This window comes from Pygocentrus nattereri, chromosome 28, assembly GCF_015220715.1.
Source record: "Pygocentrus nattereri isolate fPygNat1 chromosome 28, fPygNat1.pri, whole genome shotgun sequence".
In the NCBI taxonomy this organism is placed as follows: domain Eukaryota; kingdom Metazoa; phylum Chordata; class Actinopteri; order Characiformes; family Serrasalmidae; genus Pygocentrus; species Pygocentrus nattereri.
Window position 1 is genome coordinate 22,851,387 of NC_051238.1, and position 15,235 is coordinate 22,866,621.

At 39.6% G+C, this 15,235-nt stretch overlaps 1 protein-coding gene across 2 annotated transcripts in view; it reads left to right on the forward strand.

Moving 5' to 3' along the window:
- Positions 1–15,235, forward strand: part of efna5b (ephrin-A5b) — a 124,437-nt gene that overhangs the window by 95,410 nt on the left and 13,792 nt on the right. For both annotated transcript variants that reach the window (XM_017702744.2, XM_017702745.2), the window contains exon 2: positions 4,522–4,814. In XM_017702744.2, the coding sequence (XP_017558233.1) occupies positions 4,522–4,814 (293 nt within the window). The remainder of the gene's footprint in view (positions 1–4,521; positions 4,815–15,235) is intronic.

The window sequence follows — 15,235 nt, forward strand, 5'->3', positions numbered from 1 at the left end:
GCACTGTGGAAATAGAACTCTTAATTGATAAAACTTTTTTTTTTCTTGGCTGAAATGCTAGGGCTGCCAACAGGTGTATGGAAGAGTTACAGTGCGTGTAAGATTGCTTGTGACTGTTTTGCTTGTAAATTACAGCAGTGTCTTTTTATTTTGCTTCATGTGGGGACCAGATGGCCACATTACAATGTGAAGGGAAAAAGCATATTTTCAGTCTTTTCCAGCCAATTACTGAAGATTGGGTTTAGATATCTGTTAATACTTCGTACCACTTAGCTGCTATAATAGTATTCAGTGGAAAGCACACATAAATATAAGGCCAGTTTTCCAGACCCAAATGAAGCCTTGACTAATCATGATTCACCATTGTACCATTATTGCAATGCAGTTTAGTCCAACTGTAGACTTGATCTATGAGAAACTGACCCATAGTATTACGTGTGCACTGTAAAGAAAAGGGGTGCACTCAGCAATCCAGAGCAGTAGCAAACTTATTTGGCATCTCCTACATATAGGTGCCTATAGCTAGCACCTGCATGCTACTGGTCACTAAAAGTGATAAAACTGCCCGTTAGTCAAATTCGCTTGTCATTTTCAAACATTCTAATTATCAAATTGTTATTAAATATTATTTCACAAAGTAAACTGAAAGACAGGAGTGCGTGTCACACTTTTTTCTCTGCTATGTGTGTTTTTTGTGTGGGTTCCAGTCCAACTTTAGCAGCAGAACGGAGTCCAGTGTAGCAGAAGTAACGACATATAGGCAATCACGTCGCTGTCTTTTATCATAAAGAACCTCTCTGTCCTCCCCTCTGCTTATTCGCTTCCCTCCATCTCCCTCTCTTCGCTCTCGCTCCTACAGGCTGGCCAGGGCCGAGTAGTCATTTTGGTGGCTGATGGGACTTCATTCAGAAAGAGCAGCGATCTCACTGGGCTGTGTAATTGTAATGGAAATGGGTCAATCAAGGACCAGTGTGGTTGGCCACCCCTCTCAGCAACCCTACAGAACAGCATCGCTGAGCGAGAGAGAGAAAGAGAGAGCGAGAGATGAAAATAACGGGGTCTCTGCATCTTGAGCTCCTCGGGGGTTATAATCAGCTTGTAATAAATGTTCTAAACTTGGGCAAGCCACCTTTCTGATTACAGAGTAGGCTGTGTTTTGACCTCAAGCTCTCTCCCAAACAGCTGTAGCATAACAAAGACATGTAATTAGCATAATTTGACAATTAGCCTGCCATCCTTTCCCAGTTTTTAATTACCCCCTTTTTATTACCGGTGCATCAAGGACCTTTCCTGGAGCCACTGGAAGCTTTTTTTTTTTGTTTTGTTATATTGTTTTGTTGGTATGAACATTTGGCAGGCAGTGGTCAATGAGGTTAAAAGCCGTGAACATGCATGCAGTAACAGAACTACACACACGTACTCCTGGACAAACTATGAAACTATGTTTTGTTGTTTTGTGTTTTTTTGCTTTTTGAAGTAAAATTAAGCACACTTTCTATACAAGGAACACGTTGCTACAGATGTTAGTGTGCATTTGCTGAATTCCAGGAAAATGACAAGTTTGTTCCCTATAGAATGTGTTGAATTCTTTGCAATTGCAAAATACAAAGAACATTTTCATTTTGTAGTTTGTGGTTGGATACTTAAACCATCTGCTTCAACTTCAAGTTTGTATCACATATTATATTGTATTTTGAGATGAAAGTAAAGTTGGAATTGGTGTTAAACCAATGCAATTTCTTTATAGGACAGAAATGCCATGAGGTTCCAGGAACTCGGTATTCAGGCAGCCTGAAATCAATAACAAATAACAAACTTCAAAACAGCTACAGACCGTTCCAGTGCATCCCTAACATGAGTGATACCCAAAGGCTTTCAGCTTCAAAGAGAGAATGAGAAATCTGTTTTGGCGTGCATAATTTTATATTCAATTTCAATTATCTGACTTTTGTCTACCAGCCACAAATTAATAAAAAAAAAAGAATACATGCTTGTTTGCTTATTTACTTTTATTTATTTAAGCAATCAGATGTGCAGTCATTCCTATAAAGGTCAAAACAAGAGACGAAAAGCCTGCCACACAAATGAGCACGAAACCCCAAATGACCACAAGCTCCTTTATTAGGTTCTGAAGTGCATGTCTAACGACTGACTCTTTTTTCCTGGCTACAAACGGCAAAATTAAAACCTCTTGTGCTGCTTTACTGAGACGTTTTTAGCCTGTTAGAACACTAGAGTCTCTGCTGGGGCAATTATGCTCGAGTCTTTGCAATTGAGCCATACAGCACTTAGAAATGACAGGCCAAACTAGTAATTGCATACGCTGTAGAGATATGTGGTACATGTCTGATAGCAAAGTCCATTTAATCTACTTGTCAAATAAAGAAAGTGTCCATTAGCGACGTGTTGCCACACAGAGCCTCATATTAGTGGTCAGAGACCAGTGCGTTCCCATCCACTGGTCTCCACAGAGTTGAGCTGGAGGTTAGCCATCACATAGTGCCTCTGTCTGTTTTGATTATGTAAGATGTTCTTGACTAAGAAACAGATCTCAAAGTCACTGGTGGCAAACCTGTGATGCCATTAACAGCACTTTGTCTGGACTTATATTGGATCCATGCAGAATCACTCGATGAAGTCACTTGGGCAACTCATTGTGACCTTTTGTGAAGCCACCTCAGGCACCGCTCATTAGTTGCCTGAGTTTTAGCACTCAGAGGATAGGATTATGAGCTTGGTTACAAAAATGAAGTGATTGCATGCATTAATCTCAAGTGTATGGTGGGCAAAACATACATTAGTGATGTGCCAATGCTGCAGTTAATTTATCCGTGATCTATGTGATTCACTTCGAAGCCATCTTTATTTTATTTATTTGTGTATTTATTTATTGAAGCATTCATACCTATTGTTATAGCTCAATGCCAAGGTAAACATAAACAGAACTTCTTTTAAAGGAAAAACTGTTCTGTTAGCTATTGATAGCAATTCACTTGTTTTGCTTGTGTTATGGATTGATTCTGTGTGTTAAGAGTATGGGCTAGAGGGCTTTGGGTGCAGGTCTTAGAGGAAGCAAACCGTTGTTAGAGGAACATTGACAGTCATGATCCAGCTGCGATCGCGATATCGTATTGTAATACATATATTGTCATTGATGTACGTGAATTTTTTGGCAATAAACCAGCCATAAGACATGCATGTACAAGTATAACCTTCTCTTCATGACTGTAATGGCCAAGATATGTGTTTGTCCATGGAGACGACTGTGTTGTTGTGCATCCCTGTGCCTCTCTGTTGGCTCCGGTTCAAATCTGTGCTATCCAGCAGTGTGCTGATAATTATTGTCACCCAGCCCAGTTTTATCACAGCATTGCTCTCTGGCCGTTTAACCTTGCTGTTTATTTTGGCCCCGCCACTTGACTACTTTGTGCAACTTCACAAGGACATGCAAATAACCTCACAAACTAAATGTCCATAAATTATGGTTTTACTAGCTTCTTTTTTGTGAGGCCAAAATTGAATCCTTTCTCTTTTAATATTTGTGATGGATTGTTTGAAACAAAATGTTAACATTGCTCAAAGAAGTTACGCCTGAGTCACATACAACAGTGGAAGTTTCTGTCCGGCCATTCCTCCAAGGCCAATTCCCAATTAAAGCTTTGACCTGTTATCCTCTGAAAAGTTTCCGTCCAGCAGCGGATGTGCTTGCGGTCCAGGTTGTTGAGGAGAGCATGCAAAGTTTATAAAGAGGAAAGAAATGTCAAATCAGCTGTGTTTACAGGTCTATGACTAGAGGATTGAGCCAAACACATGGGCTTAGCAACATATAATCCACTTAAAGCTCTGATAATGCTGACTAACAGAGCACGGGTGGAACATTCTGTATCATTCCCCTCCATTTGCGATTGATTTGAATCAGGCAATGTAACTAAAAAAAGGACGTGCTGTGTACATGACAGGCTCGCGGTGATGAACGTTCTTCTGCGTCATCCATAAACATGCCTGGCTGCTTTTGGACAGCTGAGTGCATCTCCCCAGAATCAAGGCTTGATTTCTTGTGTATCCCTTTTCACTTACCCCATGGATTTCCTGCATGTTTCTGAAGTTGAAAGTGCATTTCAGAGAAGTGTTTGGCATAGGAGAGATGCATATTTTGCCAAGCCTCTCTTCACATAGTCCATCAACATCTGGTGAGTGTACACAGGCATAGATTTGCTTTGAGGGATTTATAGACACAACCTCCTATTTACTGGAAGCTCATGTTAACTTTGAACATCATAAATAAGCTTGAGATATCCAGAGAATGCAGAACCGTGGAACGTTTACATGTCTCAGGTTCCTCACACCCTCTTACGCAGAGATAAAGAAAACATTTGCATGCAAAATCTATTGCTTGGTCTCATTTGAAGCCAGAAAGTCTTGGCTCGCTCTCGGTGAGCTGTGGCCATAAACCACTCATTAGAAGGTTAGAAAGTAGTGGGAGACGTTTCTAAAGGCTCGTTCTTTTTTTCTGTTGCTCAGGTTCCACCGTGGAGACTACCACATCGACGTCTGCATCAACGATTACCTGGATGTCTACTGCCCGCACTACGAGGACTCGGTCCCTGAAGAAAGGACAGAGCGCTACGTCCTGTACATGGTGAACTACGACGGCTACAGCACCTGTGATGACACAGCCAAGGGCTTCAAGCGCTGGGAGTGCAACAGGCCGCACTCCCCCAATGGGCCCCTTAAGTTCTCCGAGAAGTTTCAGCTCTTCACACCCTTTTCCCTGGGTTTCGAGTTCCGACCGGGCCGAGAGTATTATTACATATGTGAGTAAATCAGCTTCCCACACTGTTACTGACCACCGTGGCAAAGTCTGGAAGGGTTATCAGTCAAGGAGGCCTTTGCGCCCTCTGTCATCTCATCTATTTTAGTTGCTTTAGGTTCCTACCGCACACAGATCGTGTTAAAAGCGACGCTTGGAGTGAGAACCAGTACTAGTGTCATTTTTATCAGTTACATGAACTTTTCTTTTGCTTGCTTAGAACAAAATGGGCCAAATTGAGGAAGCTGGTTCAGAAGGTCTGACCAGAAACAGCTGAAGTCTCTCACTGCACTTCCTATCATTGCAGGACATGCATAAACTTTGGGGCATGGTGTAATGCGCAGGTGGGTTACTGAGGACCTAAAGCGCAGTATGATGTTTTTTTTGGCTTGGACACAGCACAAGTTTGTCAATAAACTGCTGAACTGAGTCAGGTGTTCACCAAATCACCAAACTGTGCAGTAGAAATGCACCGATCATTAATTTTTATGGCAGATTCCACTTTCTTTACAGAGAATTCGACCTCCGGTCGCTTTTTTTGTAGTTTTTTAAAGCCTAAAGCTCATGCTGTGTGTGCTAAATGGACATGTGGAACACATTATCAGTCATTTTTATTAGCCAGCACAGCAGAATAGTGATGTTTGCTCTTTAATAGGCCAAAGTGGCATTTTAAAATCAGTTGTCTATTTAAACAATCAAATCAAGATTAAATCAGATCAAGTGCTACATCGAAAATAGCAAGCAGCTGACTGATTAGCACAGTGAGTCAGGCATAATTAGGCTATTTGTTGTATTGGTGTATCAGCCATATTCAAACACAGCGTAAGGTACTTACACTTACCTGCCTCACATTATACAATGAAATAGTTCTGCAAAATTTGGAACCCAACTCAAACCTGCTCATACACACAGTGTATTTCATCGTAATCCATGTAGAAAACAAATCCAAGCCGACCCATTCATGTACATATAATATCTGCCCAAACCTAACCCCCAAAACCGGTCAGTCTTGGGTCAAGTTACAGTCCTGGAGATCCCCACCACTGTTGTAAAGAGCTTAACGTTTTCTTCAGTACCTGAAAATAAAAAGTAGACTCAGTTGGGGTTTATATTTCTTTTATTTTTTAATTCCTGCATAAAGAGTTAAGAATTAGCAGCACTTTATTCCAAGAATGAGTCAACCTTATTGTGGTAATCGTCTTGATCCAACTGATGAAAACAGTCAGACTTCAGGGTAATAGAGTTCCTCCTGCAATTAGGCAAAGTAATAACTATTCCAGCAAACCCTTACAGCCTTATTCATTTCACCGCTTTTCCATGCCTTAACTCTTCCACGCTGAGTGGAAGTGACCACACCACTGCGAACAAAGCCCTGTTTTAATTTTAGTTACCGTTGCCTGGGTCAGGTGAGTAAACTTGTAAATTGAGCTTTACAAGGAAACTACAGGGAGAGACTGAATGAATGTGGATCAATACTTGCCAAGAAGAAAATAAAATCTGAGCTGCTGGCTGAAGGACACCTGTCCACAAGGTGAGGCAGGAATAAAGCTAAATCTCATTAGTTTCCCCCCGTAAGATATATCTATTCTCTTTTAGGGCCCTGCTATTACTTCTATATCGTGAGGCTTCATTGCGCTCTGAATGATTATTATGTGCTTGACTAGCCAGAGCTGCTGAGGACATGAAAACCATCAAGCATATCATTCTTCTGACGAGCCGTAACTCCAGTCCTCCCCAAACTCCAGACTAAACATCTGTGAAAGACGTTTGCCCTCTCTGATTGATTGATTAAACTGTCTATTTCTATAGCTACTCCTTTTGTCTGAGAAACAGTGAGGGTGTGCCAGATAGGATTCTCTTTGCAGAGTCAAACGTTAGGCTTTGTCTCTTTTGAAAGCATATACATTTAAATGTCATAATTTTACCTGTCAACGTCGGCATAAATACATTTTACTTGTATGATTTGTTGGAAATACCGAGACTGTAAAAGTCATAAGATCATATATTCATGAAAGTCTTCATTTTTCATGTCATCTTCAACGTAAGTGCATATTTACTTACCTGACTAGGCTGTGCTCACCATACATCTGCAGAAGTTTCTGTATGGACCAATCTCATAAATATATATGAGAATATATAAAATATTTAAGTACAGTTAAATAATCAGAGCTAAGACAAGGGTTATGTTATGGTCCATTCAAACTCAGTATATAAATTAAGACAGTAATAAGCTAACTATATATACAAAATCTTTTATAGGGTACTTTCTGTTCTATTTCTGACGTCTGAAAATCAGTGTGTAGCATTTAACACATTTTCTGCAATTATGCAACTTTTTTATGATTAAATGTAACATTTTCTGATTTTATATTTGTAACGTGGTCTTTTCTTGTCAAGCACTGGTCATCGTTTTTAAGTTGTGCTCAAAATGAACTACCAACACGATCACTACAAAAACATTTTTGGTAGTGTTATGATTGTTTTGGTAGAGACAAAACGGAACATTTAGTCATTTGGATAAAATAAGCAAAACTGAGATATAGAGCCAAAGGATTTTAGTCTTAAATGTGTTTTGAATTGTGACTTTGAAGCAATTCAGTAAAGGGATACATATACATTAAACGGCTCTGTCTTCACATTTTCAATAGAAATGTTTTACCCATTTAATTGACAAAACTGTTAGTCATACACTTCTAGCAGATCAGCTACATTTTCAAGTAGCATTAGCTCACCTTCATAAAGCTTTTGTGGTGGAAGTTGTTTTAGAAAAAGCCCTGTCATGAGATGAAAATCTTTCCGCCAACTCATCTGTCAAGCTTCAGGCTTCAACATAATAACACCTGTCATATTCTATTTCAGTTACATTTCTTATTAGGCAGAGGTTCACAATGCTGCCATTGTCATTGTCTTCATTGTCCTGTCGTTTCATATTCAGATGTTTCAGACGATTGATTCTGCTTCTGCTCGTATCTATGGGCCTCAGCTGACTGCTCTACACTGAGGTCAAAGAGCAAATCACATCTGCACATCATTCATTGTCTGTACTGTTGTCATTGTAATGGAGAAGGTTTATTTTTGTTTTTATTCATCAGTATTGGAAAATGGATGGATATTGTCAAGCTCTTATAATTGTGACCTTTTGTCTCAAACCATAACTCAGAAAAGTGTATGATAAATCCTCCATGCAGTGTGTTTTAACAGTGAAGCGATGAAAGGATCTAGCAATAAAATGTCACTCATATAATGCTAGGTGTGAATCTACTGACCTCTGAAACTGTAGGCATGTTATTCAGGTATTCAGCTTAAGACTTGCTGGATATCATTAATAACTACTATAAATAAATTGAACTACTTCATATAGATAAGGTTTATTATTAAGCCTCTGATTTTTGTATTATATGTATATATATATTTTGCATTATTAGTCAGTAACATCTATTAATTACTCTGTAATTAATTGTAAGACCACCCACTGTCCATCCCAGAGTCCAAACCTCAACATCACTGAATGTTTTTGGGATTACCGGGATTGTAAGAAGCAGAACTTGCAACCAACTTCTAAGACTGAACTTAGGTATGGAAAAATATCCCTGCAAATTTCTTTGAAAATCTGGAAGCTGGTCTCCTGAAAAGAATACAGGCAATAATAAAGGCAAAAGTTGGAGACACTAAATACTGGATATTATATTTAGTATATTTGTTAAGTCGACTGTGTAATATTCTGCAAAATATGCTTTTTTTGTGTTTTTCCTGGTGCTGAAAAAAGGATAACTTGACCGACCACTACACAAATGATGGGTGGTATCTAATTTTTCACTGCACTGTATGTCAGTTATGTAGTTACAAGAGTGAGAAACTGAAATATGAACTGGTGTCAAACTCTGTTTCATAGACCAAATATAAGCAGATGCTAAAATGCCTTTCTGTCACTCCATCATTCAGATATTAAGTGGATCCACATTCTAGCAGTCACTACAAGGAAAGCCTTCATGACCGTTCTTATTGATATTCAGAATATAGCCACAAATTCAGCCACCGCCTTCTCTGATGTGTGTGAATGTGAGGATGATTGGTGCTCAGGGAGCTCCTGCGGTTAGCTAACAGCTAGGTGAATGGGGAGCTGGTACAGTGCTCCACCCGTGAGTATGCTCTGCATGGCCTGACCAGGGCCACATTTCCGAAAGGCGTGATGATTTACAAATTGTCAGGCATGTGAATAAATGGATCGTCCCTTCGGCGCTGGTGATTTTTTTTATTAGGTGAAGTCTTGCAGGATAATCAGATGACAAATTGCCACCGATATTAAGACTGAATTACAACCTGGTCCAGCAATGAAGATTAAAATGTCAAATTGTGGTTTGCCAGATGGAGAAAAGACACCATTTAATATATTTTAGTTTTTTTTTTTTTGTCCGGTTCTCTGAGGGTTCAGCGGGGGTGAGCTTGATTTGTTGTCTTTTTGATAGCATTAGGGAGAGGAGACCGAGTTCTGCTGTCTTTCACTTGAGCAACACAAGCAGGTTGATCAAGGAAAGCAGAGCCGGGGCCGGAATCAAATTGAGGCCATAATTCTTCATTTTTTGTGTGTGTCGGTCATGACTGTGGGGCTGGAGAAGGTAAATTGTCCATCAGGATACTGAGCTGGAGGAGACAGGGTGATTTCTTATCTAGGACAAACTGTTTTTTTTTCTTTCCATTTGTTTGTTTTTTTTATTTATTTGTTTGTTTACTCTGTTTCTCCCTTCTGTGCAGGTTTGAGAAAGAGAGAGGGTACAGATGCTAACTTTACTGCCCTCAGGAAAAATGCAGGAAGCTATTTAGTGTTACGCACATCTGCAAGCAATTCAGCAGAATGCAGCATTAGCTGTGTGTGAGTAATGGCTTTCTGTGTGTGGATATCTGTGTATGTATGTTTTGTGAGGGATGAGGAGTCTGGGCCCAAGCCTTCAGGGGTCAGAGGTCGGGGCACATTGACGGCTAGTCTGTAACCCCCCACCTCGGAATGCTTAAGGCAGCATCTTTTTCTAATATAGTGAATCTGAAGACAGATTTTAATCTCAAAAGGTCTGTAAAGCCAATATCATAGGAGCCCCTGTGAGAAAGAGAGGGACAGATAGAAAATAACAGCGAACCATAGGGCTGTGCTGGAAGCAGAATCCTCTTATTCAGGCAACCTTGTGGAAAACAAATGAGGTAAATGGTTAAATGGGGTGGGGAGTTTTTTGTGTTTTTCTTTTACATTACCTTTTATTTGACACATACGGAACTCCGGCTCACACTATTACTGTTTGCTTCAGCATTATTATTATTATTATTATTATTATTATTACTACTACCACTATTCCTACTTGTACTACTACCACAACCAACTATTACTACCACTTTTATTACTACCACTGCTCCTATTGTTACTATTACTACTACTACTACTACTACTTCCATTACTACCACCACTCCTAGCACTATTACTGCCAGTTCTACTACTATTGCTCCTATTACTACTACTGCTATTACTACTGCTCTTATTTCTACTATGTACATTTACGGCATTTTGCTGACGCTCTTATCCAGAGCGACTTACAGTTTGATCATTTTACACAGGTAGGCCAAGGTGGTGTTAAGAGTCTTGCCCAAGGACTCTTATTGGTATAGTGTAGGGTGCTTGCCCTGGTGGGGGTTTGAACCCCAGTCTACACTAACCAACTCTACTATTACCACATCTACTACCACTACTACTACTATTGCTCCTGTCACTACTGCTACTATTACTACTACTACTACTGCTACTACTACCACCACCAGTACTATTACCAATACTTATACTATTACTGCCTACTGCTGGACTACTACTGTTCCTATTTCTACCAATATCAATAGTACTTCCACCACCACTACTGCACCTATTACTACTACTGCTACTACTAATAGTACAACTCCTACTGCTCCTTTTACTTCTATTACTAGTACTACTATCATTATTACTACTTCTCCTGTTACTACTACTGCTATTACTATCACTACTACCATTCCTATTACTACTGCCGCTATTACTATTGCTATTACTACTGTTACTATTACGATACTACTAAAAGCATTATTGCTACTACTATTACGATTACTATTACTGCTGCTATTATTGTTACTACTACCAGTCATACCGCTACTACTAGAACTGTATTATTGCTACTACTATTACTATTACTACTGCTGCTATTATTATTATTATTATTATTACTACTACCAATCATACTGCTACTGCCAGAACTGTTACTATTTCTAATAATAATAAAAGCAACATTCAAAAAATAATAATATAGACTGGATTTGTAAATGTCACACAAGGTTGACAAATTCCATGGTGTGTAGTTTATCTTAGCTTGATTGATTATATGAGATCTGAGACTTGACTCCATTGTCTCTGTCTGAAACCTGACAGTGTGGTCTGAAGATGTCCTACAGACTTTTTGTAAAGATATAATATCTGCCTGGAGACCTGAACAAGTTCAAATAATGCAGCAACAGTTTCTACAACAATTTCTTTTTTGGTACAGTAAATGTTGTATTACTGTGCACTCACATCACCCTACGTGTTTAAAAGTTCAGCTGTGTTTACATCTGGGAATCTTAGTGTCTTATTATGGGTAGCATGAAATAAATCAATAAATTGACATGCGTTCAATAAATTTATCTGAGATAAATGAGTTTTCTACCGGCCCTAGAGGCTGGTAGGCCGGCACAGGCCTAATAAATCACATTTTTGTACAATGTGAATTAGAAATCTGTATATTGTCCTGTTGTGCTGGAGGAGGTTTTCATATTTGGCTGGATGGACACATTTTACAGCCACAGAAAAGCATATTAATCATGATTTCCCCTGCTCTTGCCATGGTATATCTCAAGCCCAGGTTTTGATTGATAATATTTGGGAAGTGGCGGAGTTGGCATGGCAACACTGCGAGTTGCGCGGGTGAATGAAGATCAGAGATGTACATCAGTTAAATGTGACAGAAGACTTTTAGTTATTTCATTTCTGTGCAGGGACGCAGCGGGCCGAGCCCATCGCTCACGTTCTGCAAGCGTTCCCCAGAAATGTACTCTTTTCATCTGTGCCCCAGACTTATCCAGCAACACGGATGTCAAGGATTATCATCGTTTTGATGAATGGAGCATTTCTTTCCACTTTTTTTCCCTCTAGCCCTCACTGTCCTTATGTGAGGTTGCGCCACTTTCCTGTCTTCTCTTCCTAGTGTGTGTCACTGTAATATTCAGTGGCACTCAGCCCAGCACTGACTGACTGCCTGCCAAACAGTGTGTCACGCTCACCGAAAGAGCTCAGCCCAGAAACGCCTGCTGGCCAGCAGTGGACTGGTTTCTGGAGAAGAGCTGCAGATGGCAGCTGTGAAAATCCTTATTCTCTAAATTCACTTTAAAAATTAAATAGCAACAATTTGTAAAATTTGTAAAATGTCCTCTGGCATTTTACTTAGACCATGACTGACGTATTTGTAAGCCAGTAAGGTGGGCTGACTGAGATTGTAATATTTACATTGCAACAGACAGACACATCTGATGTAAGTGAAATATGCTCCTGTGGCAGTGTTTACAGAGACTGCTCAACTGGCGGACACCACCTGCTTACTTCTGTTACTGTAATGCATCGTGACTGTGAGAACAAAACCTTCATCCATCCATCCGTCTTCTGAGCCACTTATCCTTCTGGATAGCGGCGGGAGCTGGAGCCTATCCCAGCCTTTATCGGGCGGAAGGCAGGAATTTTGCATCTCCAGTTGGCCTGACTGCAAGTCTTTGGACTGTGGGAGGAAACCCACGCAGACATAGGGTGAACATGCAAACTCCACACAGAAAGGACCCTGGTCGCCTGGCCGGGGAATTGAACCCAGGCCCTTCTACCCAATGAAGAAAAAAAAAACTGTTCTTAACTTCTAACAGAAATTGATGTAGCAGGTATTTATGGCCTATTCTGTTGCTCCAGTCATCTTAAAGACAAATGGTCAATACAGTGTTCAAATGGGGAAAAAAAGAACAACTAAATTGAGATTTTTGCATGACAGCAACAAATTGCAAAATTGGAAAATTTCCACCAAAACAATAGACAGTGAAATACATCCAAACCTAATTTTTTCGAAAGACTATAGCACATCAAAACACAGATCCAACAGCTAATTGGCAAAATCAACAAAACCAAAGAGAAATAAAAGACAAACTATGAAGCTCTGTGCCCAGCGCTACAGATCTTCTGAGTTTCTGCTGGTTATTGAAGTTATTATTAAAAAAAAGCTCACAGTAAACACTGCTTAATGTTTAAAAGCTGATGCGAAAACGTGGCTAATTCTGCCATTGAATCTGCTTTATCCATTAATAACGTGAATGATCATTTGTTGCATTTATTTTATATCTAAGAAATGTTATCTAACTGATGGAAATTCTTTGCTTTTTATTAAATTTGTCACAAACTGCCTTTTTAATAAGAAAAGATCTATAGGAATACAAGTTACAAGATTTGGTAGGAGTGAGATGCTCAGTTTGATTAATTGAAGCTATTGGAGCCCATTAAATATTACATTTTATTGACCAATATAGTCGGTTAGTGGAAGTTTTAGCTCCTTAAAATCCATATCTATATTAATCACAAAATCAAGCCCTAGTTTTACTGCACAAGAAAAGCAGAGTTACTACAGCAGGAAATATCAATAAACAAACACCTGATCGCAGAAAGGAGCACAAAAGAATTTCTAACAATACTGAGACTGATAGGTTTGTCTGCTGCTAAGATACAGCGGAGCATTTCTGTTCATTCTAATTCAATTACAAGCACAAAGCTCAGAGTTTTAATCAATGCTGTGCGTGCTTGACAGTGATCAGAGCTCCACTCAGTGCTGCTATGTTTGAAAGGGTACTTACTGACTAGGTTTTGGACAGAGGCTTGCAATGTCATATGGTTAAAATGTTATACATTTCTGATTCAAAATTGTGTTTGTTTATGTTGGTTTGGAAGAACAAAAGACCGTCATTTCTGTACTATTTTGAGAGACGGCCGCTGTTGATTTCATTTCTGTTCAGCAGTTTTTCACTTGCCAATTTTGGCTAATGGTAAGAAGATCAGATGAAAGAAAACATCAAGGGAGAGTTCTTCTCTAATGCTGAATCTCGTTTGCCAAGCCATAGTCCTTTACTGTCATGTGATCTCTGTGTGCTGTAGAACCAAGGTCTTCAAATCTGGACCTTCAATCCATCACCTACTGTCATTCCTACTATTGATTACACAACCCAGGTGCAGAAACCGGATTCAAGGCCCAGAATCCAGACCTTTGGAAACTAAGAAGTAGTATGAATAGTATTTTTTCTTTGTTTCTGCTTTTCTTCTCAGCTTAGAAAGCTGCAAATGACTCTTGTCATGGAAACCTGACTATCTCCTAAGAGAGCGTGCTAGAATGTGTACAGACTGTTGAAGTTTAAAAACATACCATTTATTCTCCAGTCCTTTAGAAATGTTAGTAGTTTTAAACTGAGCCTTGTTCAGATGCAATACTGGCAGGAGTAAGCAGTGTAATAGAGGCATGGCCAAGAAGCCATTGTGGACTGTTATACGTGGTCCAACACATGGAAAGGGCATGTTGAGTCAAACCATCTTCTGTTCTAAATGAGCGCAGATCAAAGCCACTGAATAGGCATATTAGGAGCAGCTGGAGACCTAAACCCATTGCTCACAGACATGTGTGCAAAATGCACGCAGTCCCCTGGTGACCAATGTAACTCATGACGTAAAGCTCTAATCAGGTCTAAAATATTGGCCCAAACCCACATAGAACCGAAGAACATCCTGTGGGCATGTGAACGCAAAGCCAATCCCAGCCCAGCAGTTTTGTCTGAACCTGACATTAACCGCATCGTTTTGAGTCGAAACTGACCAGCTCAACAAAATTCTGTTAAACAAAAGACTGACTTATCACTATAGATGTAAATGAAATCTCATGTTTTGACGTTAACACTGTTTTACCATGTGACAATAATAGCTGCCATTTCATCAAAGGTAAACGAAATAACAAATTCGTACCACATAATAAAATAATAAAACAAACAGCTTTAAATCCCACTTTATCAAATGATTCATCAAACATGGCTTTCGGACAATATCTCAAAATGTTATTTCATTACTTCACGCTGTGCGGTTCTGATGCAGCATGTTAGCCTTCACTTGTTCAATCCTGAAAGTCTTTCTGAACTTAGAACATATTACATGTAACATAAAACTTATTCTCACCAAATAAACTACATAAAAACATCATGTCTTCGGCTACACTAAGGCCCAATCCCATTTCACCCCTTGCCCCCAACACTTAGCTCTACCCCTCCGTTTGCGCGTTCACGTCTAGGGGTAGGGTGTCCCGATTGTTGTTGAGATGG